This window comes from Ammospiza nelsoni, chromosome 1 (assembly GCF_027579445.1).
Source record: "Ammospiza nelsoni isolate bAmmNel1 chromosome 1, bAmmNel1.pri, whole genome shotgun sequence".
In the NCBI taxonomy this organism is placed as follows: domain Eukaryota; kingdom Metazoa; phylum Chordata; class Aves; order Passeriformes; family Passerellidae; genus Ammospiza; species Ammospiza nelsoni.
In genome coordinates this window covers 79,485,547-79,505,831 of record NC_080633.1, presented here as the reverse complement: position 1 = coordinate 79,505,831, position 20,285 = coordinate 79,485,547, and the positions used below count along the sequence as shown (strand labels likewise).

General features: G+C 42.3%; 1 protein-coding gene across 1 annotated transcript in view; it reads left to right on the top strand.

Annotated features, from left to right (window-relative positions):
- Positions 1 to 8,979: 8,979 nt before the first annotated feature.
- Positions 8,980 to 20,285, top strand: part of FBXL7 (F-box and leucine rich repeat protein 7) — a 173,585-nt gene continuing 162,279 nt past the window's right edge. The window contains exon 1 of the mRNA XM_059489210.1: positions 8,980 to 9,489. Coding sequence (XP_059345193.1) covers positions 9,453 to 9,489 — 37 coding nt within the window. The 5' untranslated portion in view covers positions 8,980 to 9,452. The remainder of the gene's footprint in view (positions 9,490 to 20,285) is intronic.

The following is a 20,285-nucleotide window of genomic DNA, read 5'->3' as shown; positions in this document are numbered from 1 at the left end:
GGAAAGTGTGGTCAAGGACAGAGTCTCATAAAATGGAAGTATCAATGAAAGTCAAATTGAAAAACAATGCTTCAGCTGTTGAATCAGTTTGTAGTAAGACCTCTATGACATTCTCCTACAAAGGACATGCATGAGAGATTTAATAAGTATGAGCAAAAATCTTTAGAATAGTAGATCTGAACGTTAAAAAGGAAGCAATGATACTTTGTTTTCCAGAAGTAGTGCACTGATTTATTTGAGCCAGAAATTAGTCTGCTAGATGATGTCTCATAAAATTTCTGGTAATATTAAATGCATGCTAATTGTGCTGGCTTTACATGTGGACAATGTCCTTGCAGCAAATTCCCAAATTAGTCATAGGTAATGATTAAGTGTCTTGGTTCTGGCTAGGTAAGGGTCAATTTTTCCTGGCAGCAGCCAGGGGGTACATTATGTTATTCTATATCACCTCGTGTCACTTTCAGGGGCTGTATTAGGAAGGGCCCCCTCCTGGTCACATAGAGGGAGGTGAGTTGTGGGGCTGGATTTGTGTTCCTCATGGTGAGCTCTGGTGTGAATCACTCGCCTCTTGTGCACTGTTATTAATACTCTTGTAGTTATTGCTGGTTTCTTATCTCATTGCTGTTTCCAGTAAACTGTTCTCATCTCAACCCATCATCTTTACCTTTTGGGTCTCCAGTTCTCCTCTCCAGCCCTCCATGGGGAGGGAGAAGAGAGAGTGAGCAAACAGTGCATGGTTTGGAGTGTTCTAGTGAGAATGCTACGCTGGGGAATATAATTCCTAAACCACGACAATATGGGACAAGGCAAGCTGTCTGGGGGGGATGAAAATTGGAGAATGCAGGGGACCTTTTCACTGAACATGATGCACTGCGTGCTAGAATCATTCCACTGGGACATTTGCCATCCACTGAAGCATTGCCATAGAATCTTGGTCTCATATATGTGAAAACCCTCCTAGCAGAGCACACAAACAAGACTGTCCTGCTGTGCTCTTCCAGGGCTGATGCTTGAACTGTTTCTGCGCACCCAGACAGCTGCCATTGGTGTCCTCTGCAGGTTCCTGGCTGATGTTCACACCTTAGTTTTGTTTCAACACCTAAATGATGTTTACAGAGACATGCACTTTTCCTTCACTGTGGCACAGTAGTCCAGCCTGCAGCACTGAAAGAGCTTCTTGAGCATGCTTCTTCATGCTCCTGGTTTTTTCAGCATAGCACACTGCTGTTTACAAACCAAGTTCTGGTTCTTGGTTAAGAGTGCAGGATGTGCTGACAGTGGGATTAGTGTTAGTGACAACAGAGTCACCATTTGCTGGCTTTGCCTTTGGGAGAAGGCACACACATCTTGCTCTCAGTGGGTGCAAGCTGCCTCAGAAGAAACCTAGTTCAGCTCCATCTGTGAGTTGAGTGACCCAGTGACTGGGCAAGATATGATTCTGACAGGCCTGTGAGGAGATCTAGGGTCAGCAGAGAGACTTTTTTTCCCTCACTAAATCTTGTACAAACCTGTCTGTGAATTCTTCACTGAAAGTCAATCCAAGCTTGGAAGGAAAACCAGGCTCGCTGTGCAGGGAATGACACCACCAAGGGAAAATGAGGCATTTTGGCTGCAGGCTTGACAACTCATGTATGATGTCTGAAACACAATAAAACCTTCTGATTGGAACTTGGTGAAATTCCCTTTCACATGGCTAAATTTCACTGCCTATTCTTATGAAAAGAAGAAAGAACTGGGAGGGAGCTCATCAGGGCTGAACAATTAAAAAGCCACTTTGGATTTTCTTAGAATGTTTTGCATTAACAAGAGTCTGAGGCAGAAGAATGGAACTGAGGCAGAAGAATGGAATGGCAGCAGCAGTGGTGAGAGACCAGAAGAAAATTGGTTCCAGGAATGCTCACAAAGACTTGAATGTAGAAGGAATTAGTGGAGATAAGTGCTGCAGAGAAAAAAAATCTGTGTAAATGCAAGAGTTGAGTTGGTGAAAGAACTTGGGAGGTAAGACAGTAGAGGCAGGACGAAGGGAGGGAAGGCCAAAGGGTCAGAGGAAGCTTTGTTGAGTGTGGCATATATGGGGCACGAGAAGCTGAGACTACAACTAGACAGACAGGAAGAAAGGATGTGAAATGAGGATTTGGTGTGCATGTAGAGTTTGACTGTTTGTGGGGTAGTGTTCAAAGGAGAAGAAACAGCACTTATGGAGATGCAATGCTCAGAAGAAGCTTGGTCTAATGCAGCATCCTTTGTCCAGCACCCTGTGATCCTGCAACGTCTGCTGCTTCTTGAGAAGATACACAGCATTGAAAAAACGCTTTGTCTTTCCCCAGTGTTGATTCCTGCAGGCTGTTTCTGAGCAGAGGTTTCCAGAATTTGTCCGCATCCCTGCATAGGGAGTGTCCAGAGTGTGAAGGTCTGCTATGAACAACCTGGGCATAACCCTGCTCTGTCTATGACTGGAAGGAAACCTGGCCACGCCAGGAAAGAAGACCACGACTTCTTTCTGAGGAGAAGCATAGACACAATCATGGTGCTTGGAAAGTCTTATGTTTCCATCATTACTTCTCTTAGTCCAACCAACAGCATCCTATTTAGCAGAGTTCAGGCTTCCAGCTCTGAAAATCATTGCTAGAGATGTTGATGCAATGAGGCAATGTATCTTAAGTTCACTCTTTGTTCAGTTTTTGGAGAATGCACTAGCCAACACTGTTTTTTAAATCCAAGGAAAACCTCTACTTTAAAATTGCAAGGTCAGACATTAGTTGTGAAATGCCAGAATTGATTTTGCTTCTACAGTCCTACTATGTCTCATTGTGCCTGTGCATTAAAATGCCACAATTTACATAATTGCAAAGTGCTCCTGGGACTGAAGTGGTTTTGCAGTGTTGGCTGAAGGCCTCAGGTTTGTCCGTGGTGGAAGGTGTACTGCGGACAAGGCGGGGGAATTCAGGATGGTGGTTCTGGAGCTCTACACAGTCTTCATTTCTGTGTTTTCTAACACTCGAGACTTAGGAACTTGGCTTTTCAAACTCACTATTCTTTTCAACAGATTTTACATGTAATGTAAAACATGTTCAACACAGTCTGAAATTTATTTATTGCTTTTGTTGTTGGAAGAAGGAAAAATCACATATGAGTGAGGAGTTTCTCCTATAAAACTGAAAAAAATCAGAAAAAATGTCTTAAAATCTCAGGTTGGTTAAAAACTTTTAAAGACTCGAATTAGTTGAAGTTCTGAAAGAAGTTTAATATAAAGCTGGATCTTTATTTGATAGAATTGCCTGTACTTCATCTGATCTGCAATCTCATCAAACAAACCTATCAGAACATAAACTCATATTATCCAAAATGTCCTAGAACTAGAGCACCACCTTAATTTAGTGCATTTCAATCAGGCCTACTGAAGTCATTGTGGGACCAGAGCCTTTGCTTGGCTGGAGCAGCCTGACCTCATGCAAGTGGATGCTAAGAGAGTTCTCAGCCAGGAGAACTAGCTCTACTAAAAGCTGCCCTGTCAAACTCAATCTGAGATATCCTTAGATCCTGTAGCTTTTTAGCCATGTAAATCAAGTCACTCATAATGATAATAATGAGGAAATGGCACATACTTTCAGGTCACAGGGAAATGAGGCCATAGCTTTTGTCTGTAATGACAGACATAATTTAGATTTTTCTTTCTTTAGGAGGTACATAGCATTAATGGATCATTTTCTAGTTAATGAAACAATATGCTTTTGATAATGGTTTTAAGTTGCCAGCAACATATTAGTCAAATTTCTTTTGGATTCTTTTTCCCTTTACAATGCCCAAAAACAGTCAACACAGATATTATCATGAAGCAATCACAAAATATATGCAGCCCTATGAACATGGTGATGTAAAAGCAGACTTAATTTAAAAAACATCACTTGGCTTCTGCTGTCATTAAAAGGATACTGAATTTTTTAACATTTTATTTAAATTCAGATTGTGAAATGAAATGCTTAAAATGTTCAAGGAAGGAAAGGAAAGGCAGGTAGGAAAAATCAAAGCTTTTTTAAGCAAATAGGAAACTAATCTTAGATTTGCTGCTGGAATTTTAAGACCTGAAATACAAATGGCTTTTAAATTTAACTTTGACATAAGGTCACTTGGAAGTAGCTGGAAGTTTTTGATATTTGTTCATCCTTTCTTTCAAAAAGGAAAGCTTAGACTAAAACTGAAGGAAAAAAATAGTACTGAAAAAACTGTAGCAAAAATTTCAAAGCCAAATTATTTAGCCCTGGAATTGCTTTGACGATACCTTATGGAAATAGTCCTGCTGCTTTCAATTTTTAAAATTTTATTTTCTTTGTCCAGAACCCTTTATTCGGCTACTTCTTCAAAAATTGCTGTAGTTTCATTCATGAAATAGAAAAATGGTGCATCATGGGACATGTAATGTACCACAGAGGGAGGCCCATAATGGATACAGATGTAATACAAACATTCTGAGAAATGATTGCAGCAACACATCCAAATAGAAACATTTTGGCCCATAGCTTTCTTATTTTACCTCAGCTCCAATAATTTCTAAGCTCCTCTTGCTGGGATAGGATACAAGTCTGAGAAAAATGCATTGATGTCTCCTATGAACAAGGAAGGCATAGGAAGATATATGGAACAACAAATCTTTTTGTCTTGCAAAACCAGCATTTTTCTGTCTTGCAAAACCAGCATTTGATAGTACTCCATCTCATCATCTCTGAACTGGGTGTGTGCTGCTTGGATTAAGAGACAAAACCACCAAAAGTTGTCCTTGTGCTTACAGAAAGCACTGTATCTCCTTCGGATCATTGAAAAGATGGCAGAACTGATGTGCTTTCAGATTCTTGGCACCATTTTGAAGGTGGAAGTGTCTAAAAGAGTTATTGTAAACAGCTTCACATAGAAACTGTATTATATGGTTTAGACAGCTTAACTCAGTCACAGCCAAGAGAGACTCCTACCTGTCCATTGTATTTATATATAAATAAACTATGTAGTTCAAGCTGAATAATCACAATGTACAAGGTATGGAAGACAAGGAGAAAAAAAAGGAAAAAACCTACTACCAAATTTTGCAAGAATGAGTGAAACATCTCTGAAATTGTTGAAAGAAAATATCTTCAGTCTCATGTGCAGGCATTGTAAGGGACTAAGACCCAAACCATATGTCTGAACATAACAGGCCTCCCAGGGTGCCAGAGTGAATCCCACAATGAACCCAGTGTTTGGTAAATACTGAAGGGCTGTAAGATGACTCAGTCCTAGCTGGAACTTGCAGAGCCTCTTCAGACCAGCATTTCCCAGCTTCTCTGCTCATGTTGATGTTTTTGGGCTGATGAAGCTCCAAGTTTGAGTGTCCTCCATGCCTTGCATGAAACAGTTACCCGCTGTCAGCATATCATCTGTGATAGATACATTTCTGGTGAGAGTTTTATGTCTTTATAAGAAAATTAGTTTGGTACTTTACTCTTTGTCCCTGTATGTCCCTCCACCTCATTCTCCAATAGGAGTGTTACACAATGTGCAGCAGCAATATTCAGTCCTTCATCAGAAAACTGTGTTCATATTTCCTATACCAAGGCCTTCTTTCCTCATTAGACTTTTTTTTTTCCCCCTGGGTATTTTTTGTTTGTTTGCTTGTGTATTTCATTTTGGTTTTGTCTGTTTGGTTTTTGTTTTATTTTGTTATTGGAGTGTTGTTTTTTTTATTACTTTTGTTTTTCTTCCCTTTTGGTTCTGGTCATGGTGGAGTATTCCTGGGATTTATATCATAAACTTGACAGAGTGGTAACAGGTCTGTCTAATATCTTTATTCTTTACAGGGCTCCCTCAACAGCTGAGCTTGCTGCCTCACAAAGCACCAGCCTATGCTGGTTTTGATAACCAAAATTACCCCATGGCAAAGGGAGTCATTTCAGTTGTGGTGCATCTGATGTTGAGTTTGGAGGGAAACTGCTGTATTTGCTCTCAAGGAGTGAACTCATGATTTCTGAATGATGTAAAATTATTTACATACCGCTCTCTGCCTGGGTCTGTGTGAAGTGATGTTTCTAACAAGGCTGAGAAATTTCTCTTTCATATGCCAAAAAGGTTGCACAGCTTTCTAGGAGTTAGAAGTGGGATCATGGGCCTTCCTGTCCTGTGACCCACACTGCCACGGTGTGCAGAGCACAGGGTGTGACATGAGGAGCTGAGGCTGCCTCAGGAGTTTGCAGCGGGTGCTCCCACCATAGCTGAATTTCAGGCTGGAATTAAGCACAGCTGTGCTGCACATGGAGCAGGGACATGTGTTGTTTTCAGCCTGCATGTGCTGTCCCACAGCTGGGGACTAGCAGTGCCCTGCAGCACTGGTGGGGAGCATGGTATGGCTGGGTGTGCTGGCCCACAGCCCAGCTGGGTGTGAGGGTTTCAGTGACAAAGGTAGGCTGCTGTGCTGCAGAAAGCCCTATATTTTTTCTTTACACTCCTACCCTGCCTAGGTGAGTTCCTAACAAGTGTTTGGGGTACATTTATCAAACCCCACAAGCCACACAGCAGGAAAAATAGTACTTGGATGTGTGTGTTTGTTGGCAGCCTGTGGGCTCATATTGAGCAGATACTGTCCCACAGCTTTTTACAGAAGGTAGATTGCTCCTCCTGTCCTCTGCCCTGCCCCTGAACAGGTAACTCAAAAAGAAAGTAGAAGATGCTAAAAGCGAGACACTTGTGTCAAGGCCTACCTGCTTTGGCACAGTTCTAAGTTTGTTTCATATGAGTTTTTAGACATTAACCTTTGATTGCAAAAACCTATATTTTTTGACAGATTCATATTTTGTTTCAAAGGACCAAGTTTGGTCACTTGATGAGTCTGACCCCAGAAGGCACTCTGTTTTCTTAGACCTTCACTGGTTTTTGAGAATTGAAGGGTGTGTGTAGCATTGTATTGTAGTGTTCAGTATTGAATCAGGATCAAAACTTTTTTACAAGAAGAGAGTTAATGATGGGTATCTGATGGGATTAGAGCCTCAAAAACATTGCCTGATTACTTGTCAGTCATCTTTGCTGCTGGCAACTTCAGCTTCTGGTAATTAGCCCACCTCTTAATAAAAAAAAAAAAAATAATTAATGCACCCATCCTTAAAACCTCATGTTTTAGACACCTTTTCTGTAGTCCTGACAGTGTTGATATTTTTGCCTCTGCCATTTCATATGCCATTTGTATAAGTTGACAAAGATATAATTAGATCAGAATTATCTGTATGTGCAGTAATTATCTTGTGGGTGTTGTGATATGTTTAGAAAGACAGGCTTTTTCATACATAACATCATAGTGTGGTGCAGGGAAAACTGCTCAACTCATGGTTTTAATCAAATCAGAATTAAAGTGGTTTTGTCTTTTTAACAGGGACATGTTGACCTAGCAATCAGTGAGCTCTATGCTGGGGCCAGTATCAGCAGTACAACACATAAACACCAACCACAGATACTTGCAAAATGTTAGTAAGGAGCTTTGAAACTAATCCTAAAAACTCCTAGCCTCACACATGCATTGCTTTGGGCATGCCACTCCCCAGGCTGTGTGGGCTACAAGCTGACACTGCTCTTTGGGAAGTGTGGGTCCCTCTGTTGCCCCCCATGCCCTGCAGGTACCCTTGTAAGCACATTTCAGGTACAGTTCCATGTACCTGTGCTGCTCCCTGTGCTGACAGACATGCCTCAAGACCTCTGCACACCTGGGCTGGGGGTCCCTGCTTGTTACACCCAACCTGCCACCAAATAGAGCCAGCATCATCAGGCCAAGGCACAGGTGAGACACCAGCACCAAACAAAGACTGCCTGCTCTGGTGTTTCCACCTATTGCAAGCTTTCATCCTTCTTTCTCACTTCTTTTACACCGGATTCTTTCCCCAAAAAGCCTTTGGTAACACCCAATTACCACTTGATCTGGGTAACAGTTGTGTGGAGCAGACTTAGTTGATGTTCTTAGCTAGCCCACTGGGGACAAGTACCCTCTTGGGACTGGCAGTTTCTGAATTAACCTGGTCACACGCAGTATATCCTCACTCCCATTTGACAGCATCTCTTGTTATCCAGCCCCTTTTGCCAGGCAGAGGTGGTGTGGGCTCTTATGCAGTAGAGCAGTGAAATCCTTGCATCCCAATGCCGTTCTTTGGGTGGGCTGCGCTCGGGAAAGGCCCCCTGGTAACCAAGTCCACCATCCCTGCCAATCCCAGTGGTCTAAGAGTCTGTCTTTTGGGGTGAAAGAAGCAGAAACTGTTTTTTAAGACAGCTGGATTAAATAAAAGCATCTCATCCCAAGGGATGAGATATATCTCTATAGTATACCTGAAGAACAAATTTGGGGGATATTCAACAGTTTGATATTTTTTCTTCAATGCGGCGGCAAAGGCCGGCAGTGACTCCCTGGAGCTGAGTGACTGCAGGAATACCATTTGCAAGGAGAAAACAGCTCGAACTCCGGAGCAGCCAGAGAGGACGAGAAGTAAGCGTCCCTGCTGCGCGGCTTCCTCCTACACAAGGAGATTTCTGTCAGCCCCCAGCTGGGTTGCACGGGGTCGGGGGTGCAGCGAAGGTGCCGAACGCAGAGCCCCTGTCCTGCCTTGGGAAGGACACCGGGGCAGGAAGGTGCCGGACGCAGAGACCCGAGCCCCTGTCCTGCCCTGGGGAGCACACCGGGACAGGGCAGCGCTGGCCGGGTCTCAGCCCGAAGCCCCCGCAGCCATCCCCGCCGGGCCGCTCTGGTGGGACAGCGGCCAGGGGAGCCCCGGCGCCGGGCGCTGTGTCTTTAAGGGCCGGGGCCGGCTCGGGGCTCCATCCTCCCTCCATCTCCATCCCCTCCCTCCCTCCCCGGCCCGGCCCGGCGGCGCTGGGCGCCGGGAGGAGGCGCCTGCCGCTAACAAAAGTCTGCGGCCGAGGCTCCCTTTCCTCCCGCCCCGGGCAACAAGTGGCTGGCGGCGGCCTCCCGGGGAAGGCGGCGGCAGCGGCACGGCTGCGAGGAGGAGGAGGAGGAAGGCGGAGCGGCGCTGAAGCATCGGAGGAGCCGAGCGGCAGCCGCGAGGCGGCGGAGCCAGCGCCCGGAGGCCGTCCCGCCCGTCCTGCTTGTGGATTATAACTGAGCCACCTTCCTGGCCCGGACACCCCGGCTGGAAACCAGGGCGGGGTGGGCGCACCGATACATCGCATTTTTGATTCTTTCTCTTTTAAAGTTTGTTGTTGTTGTTGGGGTTTTTTTGTTTGGTTGTTTTGTTTTGTTTTTGTGAGGTGGGGAAGGGAGGGTGTCGGCCACCGCCGAAGAAGCGGAGGAAGTTGCAGGGCTGCTTTGGACATGTCGCCGTGAACACTTTCGGAGGCGCTGCCCGGGGCTGCACTCGGTCCGAGCCGCGGCCGCCCCGCGGCAGAGATGCTGAGCGGCGGCGTGGGAAAGCGGCCACGAGCATGAAGGCGGCAGGATGGGCGCGAACAATGGCAAGCAGTACGGCAGCGAGGGTGAGCTGAGCTGGGGGGCGGCAGGAGCGCGCTGGGGGTCCTGCCGGCCGGGAGGGGTGACCGGGCGGGGGGCGCCGCGGCGGGGACCTCTCCTCCTCTTCCTCACCGGGACCCCTCCCACCCCGACCCGCCACACTGTCTCCCGCTGCGCCCCTTAAAAACACCCTTTATTTTTATTATGTTTTTTATATTTCACTAAGTTTAAACTATGTAGTTTAAGTGCTGTCTCAGCTCATGATATCGAGGCAGCGGCACGGCTTGCTGTTCGAAGGCAGCTCGGGGGTTACGGAGAGTGTTAACTTCGCTAAAAAGTTGTAGAGCGCTCTTTGTAATCTTTTTTTACTCGTCTTTCTATCCCAGGATCCTTATATTATGCAGTATGCTATATGACTGCTTCCTGTCTGAACAGAAAGAAAAAAATTAACCCCGGCAAGGGCTGGGGGGAGAGTTAATGTTCTCCAGCTGTTATCCATAGATTGTACTCCTGCAATTTCGCTTCAGTGAAACTTTAGTGGGCTTGGTTTTAGATATACAGGGCCTGATTCGTTCTTGTGGAAACCTATTAGTCTCGCTGGAGCTGCATCAGGGATGAATTTCAGCTGCATTGCTTGTGGTGTGAAGGACTACTGGAACAGTCAGCTGGTGTCAGGCAAACCAATGGCAAGTACAGAAAGTTTGTCTTTCTGCCAGCTAGTTTTAAGCTTTCTTTAACTTCTAGCTGTCTTCTATATGAATTGCCCTCCAAGTATTTAGGCAACTCTGTAGGATGTATGCCTTCCCCTTGGCGTATTGGGCGACTGTATAGGATCACTGCCACCCCTTTTTTTGGTTGTTGAGGGTTTGTAGGCGGAGAGAGGAAGATGATCTTGTGGTCTGCTCCATTTTTTGGGAGTTCAGACAGCAACTGCCAAAGAATACACCTCTTGAATCCAAAATATGCATGGAGATTTTGTAAAGGAAAGGGGAAAGACGCCACTTCTAGAGCAGATTCTGCAGTTCCTTTCATTTATTGCCAAATGAGCTCTGCTGTTTGAAGAGTTGATGAAGTCAGATGCTTTAAGCTGAAGATATTCTTCCTGTCGTGGGGTTTCAATCAATTGATACCATCACTAGAAAAACTCCTGCATAAATAGGGTGAGCCTGGAAGTTGCAATCAAAGCCTCTTTGGATTCCTCCTGAAAGGGGAAATCTTAGTTTTTCACCAGAGTTGAAAGGGCCATCATTGATATTTCTGGTCATGCTGCTGGGAGGTGTTTACCTCAATGATTAGAAAGTGTGGATGCATGCCTGATCTTTCTTGTGAATTGAGAGGACTGAGTGCTTCAATAAATGTACAGTTTTTGGGGAGAGATGTGACTGACACAGAGTCTTTTGCAGCCCTCAGTGAAGGGGAGATTAACTGTTCCAGAAGTACCTGATAGGCACTTCTGTGAGGAAGAGGAGGATTAGTACTACCAGGGAGTTCTTAGTTCACGTCTCTCCTCCATTCAGAGTGGAGATTGGATCCTGGCAGTGCACACCACCTGTGGCAAATGAATCTTTGCAGTGTGGACCATTACCTGTCTTGCAAATTAGGTAGAATAGTGGCTTGAAGTTAAAATAGACTTAAAAATTCCCCAAGCCCCATGACCAGAACTACATCATTGATGTGCATCGTAGATCGTGTTTCCTGGTAACTCCCATGCATCGTCAGTTACTGAGGAACTTGGAGAAGCTCTCATACTAGTTTCGTTTCCCGAGTGATACAGAGGAGAGCAAATCTAAACCTGATAAAGGGAGGCTTTTTTTTCCCCCCTATTAACTACTGGGGCTTTTGGTGCCTTTGGCAAATGAACCACTTCATTGCTGTAAAAAGATACTTTTTAGTAGGATGTGATTATGCGCCCAGGTGGGTGAGGAAACAACATTTTCTTTAAAAGCAACCTGAATATCCATTTGGAAGCTCATTGAGTGGCATCTCAATGTTTTTAGCCTCAATCTCAACAGTTTTTAGCCCATTGGGCTTTGTAGGCTGATGCTGCACTATGCGATGTCATTTTAGGGCTGGAGAAAAGTACCTTTGTTAGCTGAGCTTCTTGAAGGCTGTTTTACCATTTGCTGCTTGCTGATATCTTACGTGGGATTTCAGGAAGACAACTTGAAATGATTTTTAAAATGGTTGGGTTTTTCCTCACAGCTCTCCTTCCTATCTGCTGTGGAACTGCAGAGCTTCATTAATTTGCCCAAATTGGTTCTCATCTCAGTGTTGAACAGATACATTGGGGCAAGAACAGCTCTTGCTCAAGATACCACTTCTAAAATAGAGAGCTTTTATGACCAGGAAATTGGGTGTTACATGGATTTGCTACATTGTTACACTACCAGTAAGAAACTTTTTTTGAAATTGACATCTGTGCTGTGTATGCAATAATCTCAGGCAGCTAAGTGTTTGTGACTGATCACATAAACTACCCTGGACTGCCTTTATTTATCTGGTTGGCCAAGGCTTTATGGAATGTGATTTTATTGGGAGCTACAATTGTCATGTTAAGATGCACCGGACAGTTACATGTTGAGGATTCTAAATCTGTATATAGAGTCTGGTGTATAATTGACAGTGCCTTTAAATGTGTTTGTTTTCCATTTATTTAATTTTCTAAGGCTAAACTTGCTCTGAGTGAAGCTTACATGTAAATAAAGTTTCTTACCTGAAAAATCATGTAATGATTTTTGGGATATGAACACAATACTTACTTAAGAAATGATGATAAATTAATATAGAAACAAAACTTTGTTGACAGGAATTTACCTGTTTTTAAATGTAAAATATTAAATACAAGGTTAATTTTCTAGTTTTCATTTGAACTTTTTACAATAATTGTTATAAGGCATATTATTCCTTATAGGTAAACATATTCCTTTCAGGTAAACAATTCCTGGAAATTGTTTACCTGAAAAATATGGGGAGCTTGAGATTTCAGGCTTGTTGTAATATGTAGTAGATTCAGACTGAAGTGTTAAAGCTTGAGGTGAATCTTTCTGAGTGTGTTCCAGCAGTTGTGTTTGAACAGTGCTGCTGATGCTAATAGAACACTGGAGCAAGAAATCCACTTTATCATGGAGCAGAACTTGTAGGGCTTTTGCCTACACAGATAAACTGATGGAAATCATCAGTGACCTTAGCAAGAGTCAAGTTACTGCTGTCTTTCACTTTCTTGCCATGGGGATAAACCATTCTGTTTTCTCTCACTTATTTAGCTACTTGCTCAGTTTTTAAATAAGAGGGAGCCTTGTGTCTGATAGTGGACAGAGCAGCCTTTTGTTGTAGGAGCTGTCAAAAGTCAGATGTTCTGTTTAAGGACATGCCTTAAAATGTAATGCTGTTGCAGCTGACCAAACAAGACACTACTCATCATAACAGATAAGGGACTGAATTGAAGGATGTTGCCCTTTAACTATTGCCAAGTTGATGAGATACCTTGGCAGTGTTTCTGTAATGTTTCTGCCCAGAAAAACCTTCTGTGCTGGGCATGAGGCTGGGTGGGTGCTGACGGTCATGGGTAAAGTCCCAGCTGTTGGCATGGAGCCTTGGGAAAAAGTTAACTGGGTGCTGTTCCTCTTACTACCTGAGGCAACTTCTAATCCTCAAGGGAAGGACTTTAAAACTGCTCCTGTAGTACAAGGGGATTGGCTTTGTTATATGAGTTGGAGGAATAGTCTGTGTTATTACATATGAAAGGAAGCTGTGGCATTAAGGTGAAATTGCTGCTTTGCAAAATAACTTTTCAACATGTCTTCTTCACAAGTGACTTCTTCATTAAACTGAGACCAGTCAGATTTGAGAGGAGCTAAATAATGGTACAAAATGTTGACAATACCGATGTTCAGACCAGATGAAAGAATGTCTTTTTAACAACTCTTTTAACAACTGTCCAGAATCCTGCAGCTGTGGATAAAACTTTCTTTGAGCCTCTCCTGCAGTTTCTCCATCCATGAACTGGTCTAGAGAGGATTGGTGTCAATGAGCTCCACTTGATCAGTTAAAATGTATCATGAAAGACTTGATATAACACAGGAGCCTTGTTCTGTAGAGAACAGAGGATGGCAGGGGAGAAGTAGATGAAACTGTGGGAGACATAGGTGAAACAGCACCTTAGACAAGGAAATCAACATCCTTTCTGAACCACAAGCCTTTTTGACTTTTTTTCTTTTTGAAATTTTTTCTTTTTGAATCTGAATATTTAATGTGGGAAGATTTTAATTCAAACTCTTTAGGAATAACTTTCACTCTGTTCTTAGTTTGAAAATGTTCCTTCTTCAGACTTTTATTTATGGTGTTTTCTATTCACAAACCTCTTGGAGGGAGAATTCCATGTTCTCCCAGTGTTCTGCTCAAGTAAGCACCAGCACAGAAATCTGCCTTTGTCACGAGATACAGTTGCTAGAAAGCACAGCATAGTTTCACAAAGTGTTAATTATGATGGGAGTCCTGGTATACAGTAGCTAAAACTTCCCAGGAATTGCCAGCACGTAGCACTGTGGAGAAATGGGTCAGTCTGTGTTCATTTTGGAGTAGGTTACCCTCTCAAATCTGTCCCTTCAGCTGGAAAACATGGTCAAGGTCTGCATTATAGAGCAGACCTTTTTCTTGAGGGTGCTGTTGGACACTAACTCATTGTGAATGCTCCCTTTCATTTCGAAGTAGATCTCTGCTCATTCAGTGATGGCAGGTGTTCTGACACACCTGAGGCTGTGTATGGAAATCTTTTTCATCCAAAAGCTCTGACATTCATAGATTTTGCCATATGTTAGGATTTTTTTCTTCACAAAGTGTTGTTGGATTTACTTCACATGCAGTGCTTATGTCAGCTGTGAAAAACAGTGTACCATGGTAGTCTTGCACTCTTTTGTTTAAAGAGTTTGTTAAAGAGTTGAATCATAATCATTTACCAATTATTTATATTGGTGGTTAGAATCTGTAAAGCCTTGTGGGAAATTTTAATGAAGGTAAGGGGATGGGAAAGACAATAAAGTAGCTTTTACTGCATTATTTAATTACAAAATTGTGACAACCCCTGAGGTATCTTCCCTGTATACTGCATCTTCAGAAGCAAGGGCAGTTTTTCTTTCTGGTTGATTATTTTCTACCCCATGAGGTTCCCAGAGTCAAGTGAAGAGTCTCATCAAGTTGGGTGCTAAAAGGCTCCTAGGCTGTGCATTTTTTTTCCTCAGCTTGTTTTTATGTCTGGGTTGCATTTACACATTACTATTTGACCTGTTAAAAATGAAGTTTAATATATCGCACTGCTGTCTTTACTGTTCTGGTGGGGTTTGTTTGTTTTTTTAACCTTAACATCCATGTGACCACCCTAAACATTAAGGTGCTGCTTAATAGTGCTTTTGGTGTTGCACTTACTTATGTGATTGTATTCTGCTTTTTGGTACTTGTCCAGTGTTGGTTCTCCCATTTTTCTGTGGCTGAATTTCACTCACCTACCTTCAGAGAGATGAGACTTGCCTCTTAACAACAAAATTAAGACTAGAAGTATAGCAGTATTCCAAATGCCAGTCCTTCAAGCAGTGTTGTTTTTCTTAAAAGGGAATTTGCAGTCTGACAGTGGCCAACTGCTCTTAACCAAAACTAATCTTCAAAAATGCTGCTTATGATGTTCATTTTTTATGTAACTGTCAACTGAGCAATGCAAAATGATTGTGTGTATTTTGTGTTTACTCAGTTTGTCTCCAAAAAGTAAATTTGCTCTAAGCTCAGGGCTTATGTTGCATGTTGTTGTCTAGATTGCATGGCAGGGGCGGGAGGAGGGTCGGACACAGCACTTAAGGGAGCTGCTCTGCTGCTGTCAGTTTTTCATAAAGCAGAATTTTCTTTTCTAAAAAAAAGACTAGCCTGTGTGTAGTTCAAATATGTGTTTATGCACACTCACACAGCTACAGATTTGTGGGAGGTTTAGGCTTGTAAATGTTGCTAATTTTATCAATAGCTTTTTAGAAAGTAACTTAGTGACTAATATCCATGTTATTTCATAAATTGTTATTCTTTCATAAAATGCTTCTGGGACAAGGGAGGATCTCTTTTTTTTTTAATAGCTAGATATTAGCTAACTAACTATACTCTAGGGAGTTGTCTTTGACTTGGTTGTTAGCTTTGCATGGTGCAAGATTAACTGGACTCTCTTCTGTTTAATTAAAAAAAAAAAAAGTTAACTGGGTGACAGTCAGAGGCCTGAATGAACTTTGAAGCTGGGGATGCATGACATGGAAAGCTTCCAGCAGACCTGTCTCAGCTAAGATAGCAAAGGTAGTAGGAGTCCAGGACTTGCATATCCTTATCCTTCTTTTGCCCACTCCCCAAAGGCATGGAAGGAGACAAGACTGCTTTGGTAACTTTTGTAAACTGAATTTGAACACCCTTCTATCAAGCTGAACTTTATAAAACCCAAACTGAAGTGGATACTATATCATTCCTTGTGACGGGGGAAAAGAATAGAAATCAACATGTATTCAGAATTGGATGAACAGTTTTAAGTCTAAACCAAAATACTCCTAGGCAAACTTTGTTTTCTGGCAGTTTCAATCCTTTGGCCACTTCTGGATTCCTTACTTCTGTGAACAATTCCTAACTAGGAATTGGTTTGCTCCTTTCTGTGTCTTGTTTGTGTTAGAAAGTGATTGGCAGAAGGCAGTGGATGACATTTGAAGGCTGAAATGCACAAGTGGTTTATTTCTGCTCTTCATTTCATAGTTAGCTATGCCCTATTTTTTAATACAGGACATGTGCTTTGCTAAATTAGGACAACTATTTCATTAAGGAGTAGCGACCTTCAAAAGCTGAAAAACAGGTGGTGGGCTCCCAATAAAATCTGTTCCTTGTTGATGAGAAGAATAAATATGCAAGACTTTCTATGTGTAGAGATGTGCAGCTTGTGATGGGATAGACGAGCTGCAGGACCTTGTTATTCAAGTACCATTTAGGTTGAGAACTCGTAGTGTTGTACCTCATCTTGAGGGGGAAAAAGCTGTTAGTTCTGTCTGGTCATATCTCTCATTTTAATTCCAAATCTACTTGTGTCTTCTAGGACCAGCCTGGCATTGAGAGCAGGTTTGTGTGAGACCTCCTTAAAGGAGTTGAAGCATAAAGGAGGTGTTATCATCTTGGTGTTGTGCTTGAGTTGGCCATGTCTGAGCAGATATTTCAGGAAAGGGTTCCAACTTTGTGCCAAAATCCAAACTCAACAAAAGTAATTTTTTGGCAAAATAGGTCTCTTCACCCTATATACTTTTGTGATCTCTGCCTTAAGTAAATGGGGAAAAAAATTGTTGTATCTTGGGGATTTTTACCCTTGGAGTAAAGTGAGCAACAGGAAGCTCTTTTTCATGCCCATGTTTTGGATCAGGAAATTCCTGTCTGCAATACATAAATTTGTCAAATCAACATCTGAAATCATGTGGCACTTGTCTTTCTGAGCAATTTGTGTACAAATGTGTTTAATAGTTGCAGTAATGCTATACTGAAGTCTTTTCAAGCAGCATTAGCTTGGAGGAAGATGTTTTAATCCTCTTTTCAGTGAATCTATTTTAAAAATTATCCTCCTCAATTTCCTTCTTTGCTCTTGTTAAAAGAAAACCAAATGAAATTTGCAGATGCTATTATAAAAGGAGCAATTATGAGGTTGGCTGTCTTTTTGTTTTTTGTTTGGTTGTTTTTTTAAGGAAAGAAAGAGGACTCTAAACCACTGGCATAACATCAATGATGGTTAACTAGGAAGAACCTCTTTTGATCAAAAGTCACACAACCTTGTTTCACAGTAAAAATAGAATTTGTGTCAAGTCTAGTTGTCACATGACAAGTGCAGTCTTGTCAGCTCATGGGGAGTCCAGAGTTTTATTGCTTGCATGACTGAATGCATAGTGGAGAAGCATGCCATCCATTTAAGGCTCAGATAGTATTTTGTTGCCAGATTGCACAAAATCCTCTTTCTGTGTAAATGGCTGCACAGAGAAGAAAAACTTGGAAATTTTTCTTAAATTGTGTAATAATTACTCAGGGTGAGTGTTTTGTTTAAATCCTGTCCTTGAGAGATAATAATGCTATTGTGGAAACAGCTGAAGACAAAGTGCACTTCTTTGAGAGGTTTTTGTGGTGCTTGTGGCTCCTGTCTTATTTTGTCTCTGGTGAAATGATGGCAATACTTGATCTTGTTCATCACTGGAGTGCAAGACAGCAAGGCCAACAGCTGGTCACCAACAGATGTACTCAACAGATGTTTTTGGGATTTTTCTATAGTACCCAGTAAAATGTATTTCTATTTCCAGTTTTTCATTTGCCTTTGACGTTTTATAAGGAAGCTGCTTGTGGCATCAACGGGGAATCATAGAGTAGTTTGGATTGGAAGAGACTTTTTTAATGTCATCTAGCTCAATCCCTCTGCAATGAGCTTCAGGTTGCTCACAGCACCTTCCAACCTGACCATTTATGTTTCCAGGGATGGGGTAACCACCAACCCATTCTACTGTTTTGCCATTGTCACTGTAAAATAACTTTTCCTTATATCTAGTCTAAATATTTTGGTTTAAAACCAATACCCCTTGTGCTATCACAGCAGGCCTACTAGAAAGTCTGTCCCCATCTTATAAGCTCTCTTTAAGTATTGAAAGGTTGCAGTAAGGTCTGACAGGAGTCTTCTCTTCTCCAGGCTGAACAGCCCCAGCTTTCTCAGCCTGTCCTCATAGAAGATGTGCTCCAGCACCCTGATCATTTTTGTGGTCTTCTTCTGGACTTGTTCCAACAGGTCCATGTCTTCCTGTGCTAAGGTCTCCTGAACTGGATGCAGTATTCCAAGTGTGGTCATGCATGAATTTTTTTAAAATAAGGTTGTGGAAACAATAAGCTATTGCTTTATTATGTGGTGAAAATTGTTGATGTACTATTACAAGTTGAGCTTTTAGAGTTTTTGAAACTTCAGGATATATTAAAAGAGGTGTAAGCAAAGCCTTGTAGCAGCAGGATTTCAATTCCAGTTAGCCATCAAGTTGAAGCTAACTGTATGCTCTTCTATGTCAAGAACATCTAGCAGCTGACCTTCGTCCTCAGATTCATGTATGCCTGTCCTCTTTTGTAGCCAACAAGCCTGGAGGTCCTCATCTATTTTTAGCATAGTTTCGGGACATGGGTGTTCTTACTCCAGAGCCTCTTGCTGTGGAATTTTTATGGTTTTGGTATACTAGACTGCTGGTGGGGTTCTGTACAGACAGTAAAATTACATTCCAGCCTTTTCCAATCAACTCTTGGCCATATTTTAATGTCTGTAGAGGCTGAAGTACACAAATCCAGAGATTGGAAGTGACACCTCTGGAGATCTCTAATCCAACCTGCTGCTCAAAATGAAGCCAAGTAGAGCAGGTTGCACAGAATATTGTGCCATCAGATTTCTTAGCACCTCCAAAGATGAAGATATTACAATGCCCATGAAGATATCACGATGTCCCTGAGCACTCTGTTCCAGTGCTCAGTCACCCGCAGATTTTAAAAGAAGAAAAAAATGCTTTAATGTTTAAATGGAAATGCTCATATATTTGTGACTATTGCCTCTTGTCTGTTCACTCTCTCTCACTGAGGAGATTGTGTTCTTTACTCCGCTTTCTCTCTTCTCCAGGTATTTATACACAATGATGAGATTTTGTCTGAATCCCTTCTTCTTCAGAGTAGAGCGTTCTAGCTTTCAGAGTATCTTTCTGCCTGGCCTATCTTTTTGCAGATTAGTCAGTTTTCAGTTTTGTCTCACTGTCCACTTAGCTAGACTTAGCTTCATCCATTTGTCTATGAAGGTGCTCTGGAAAACAAAAGTTGGGAAGCTTTGCTGAAGTCAGAATAAATCACTCATGTATTCCCCTAGTGCCAGTTGTTTCCTTATTGATGTCTGTCAGGTTGGGCAAGCATTACTTCCACTTAAAAATCCCTGATAATGTCTTCCCATCACCTTGGCTTGGAAATATTTTCCAGGAAGCTCTGTCACTTATCCTGGATTGAGGTGAGGCTGACCAGTGTGTGGCTCCCTATATTGTCCTCCAAGCTGTTCTAGAGACAGGGGCGTGTTTTGCTTTTGTCCAGTTCTCAGGAACCTCTCCTGATTGCCATGACCTTCCTGCAGTAATTGAGTGACCTTGCTGTGACATTGGCCAGATCACACAGCCATTGCCAGTGCACTCCATTAGGTCTCATGGATTTGTGTCTGTCCAGTTTGGTTCAATGTTCCCTAGCTCCATCTTCCTGTACTTCTCCTGGTTAGTTATGTTTAGAGAAGCTACTACTGGGCTTTCAGAAGCAATAGAGTTCAGCTGTAGCAAGTTCTGGCAAGCGTGAATGCTGTGTTGCAGTAGTTGAGTATCTCTAAACAGTACTCTGTAAACTTGTGTCTGGTTTTTCAGTTTTACCTTATATTATTAACGCTAAAAGTCTTCCTTTCTACTGGATAAAGAAACTCACACTTTCTCAATGACTGCATTTTCTCTTGGCAGAGAGCAGATGAAATAAGAAGAATACTCCCAAGAGTTGTGGTGGTAGAATCTGGCTCTGTTGGTTTTTTTTGTTGCGGTTTCTGGCAGCAGCAGTGGTCTGTGTTTTTCATAAAAGCTTCCTCCATGGAGTTTTCCTTGCTTCAGGAGGAACAGTTAGCCCAGGATAACATTTTTTGCTCTCCTAGATGATTAAGATTGCTACTTTAATTAATAAAGTTGTAGTAATAATGAATCACTTTTGCCATGTTCAAATTGATGTAGCCATGACTGGTAAAAATACTATT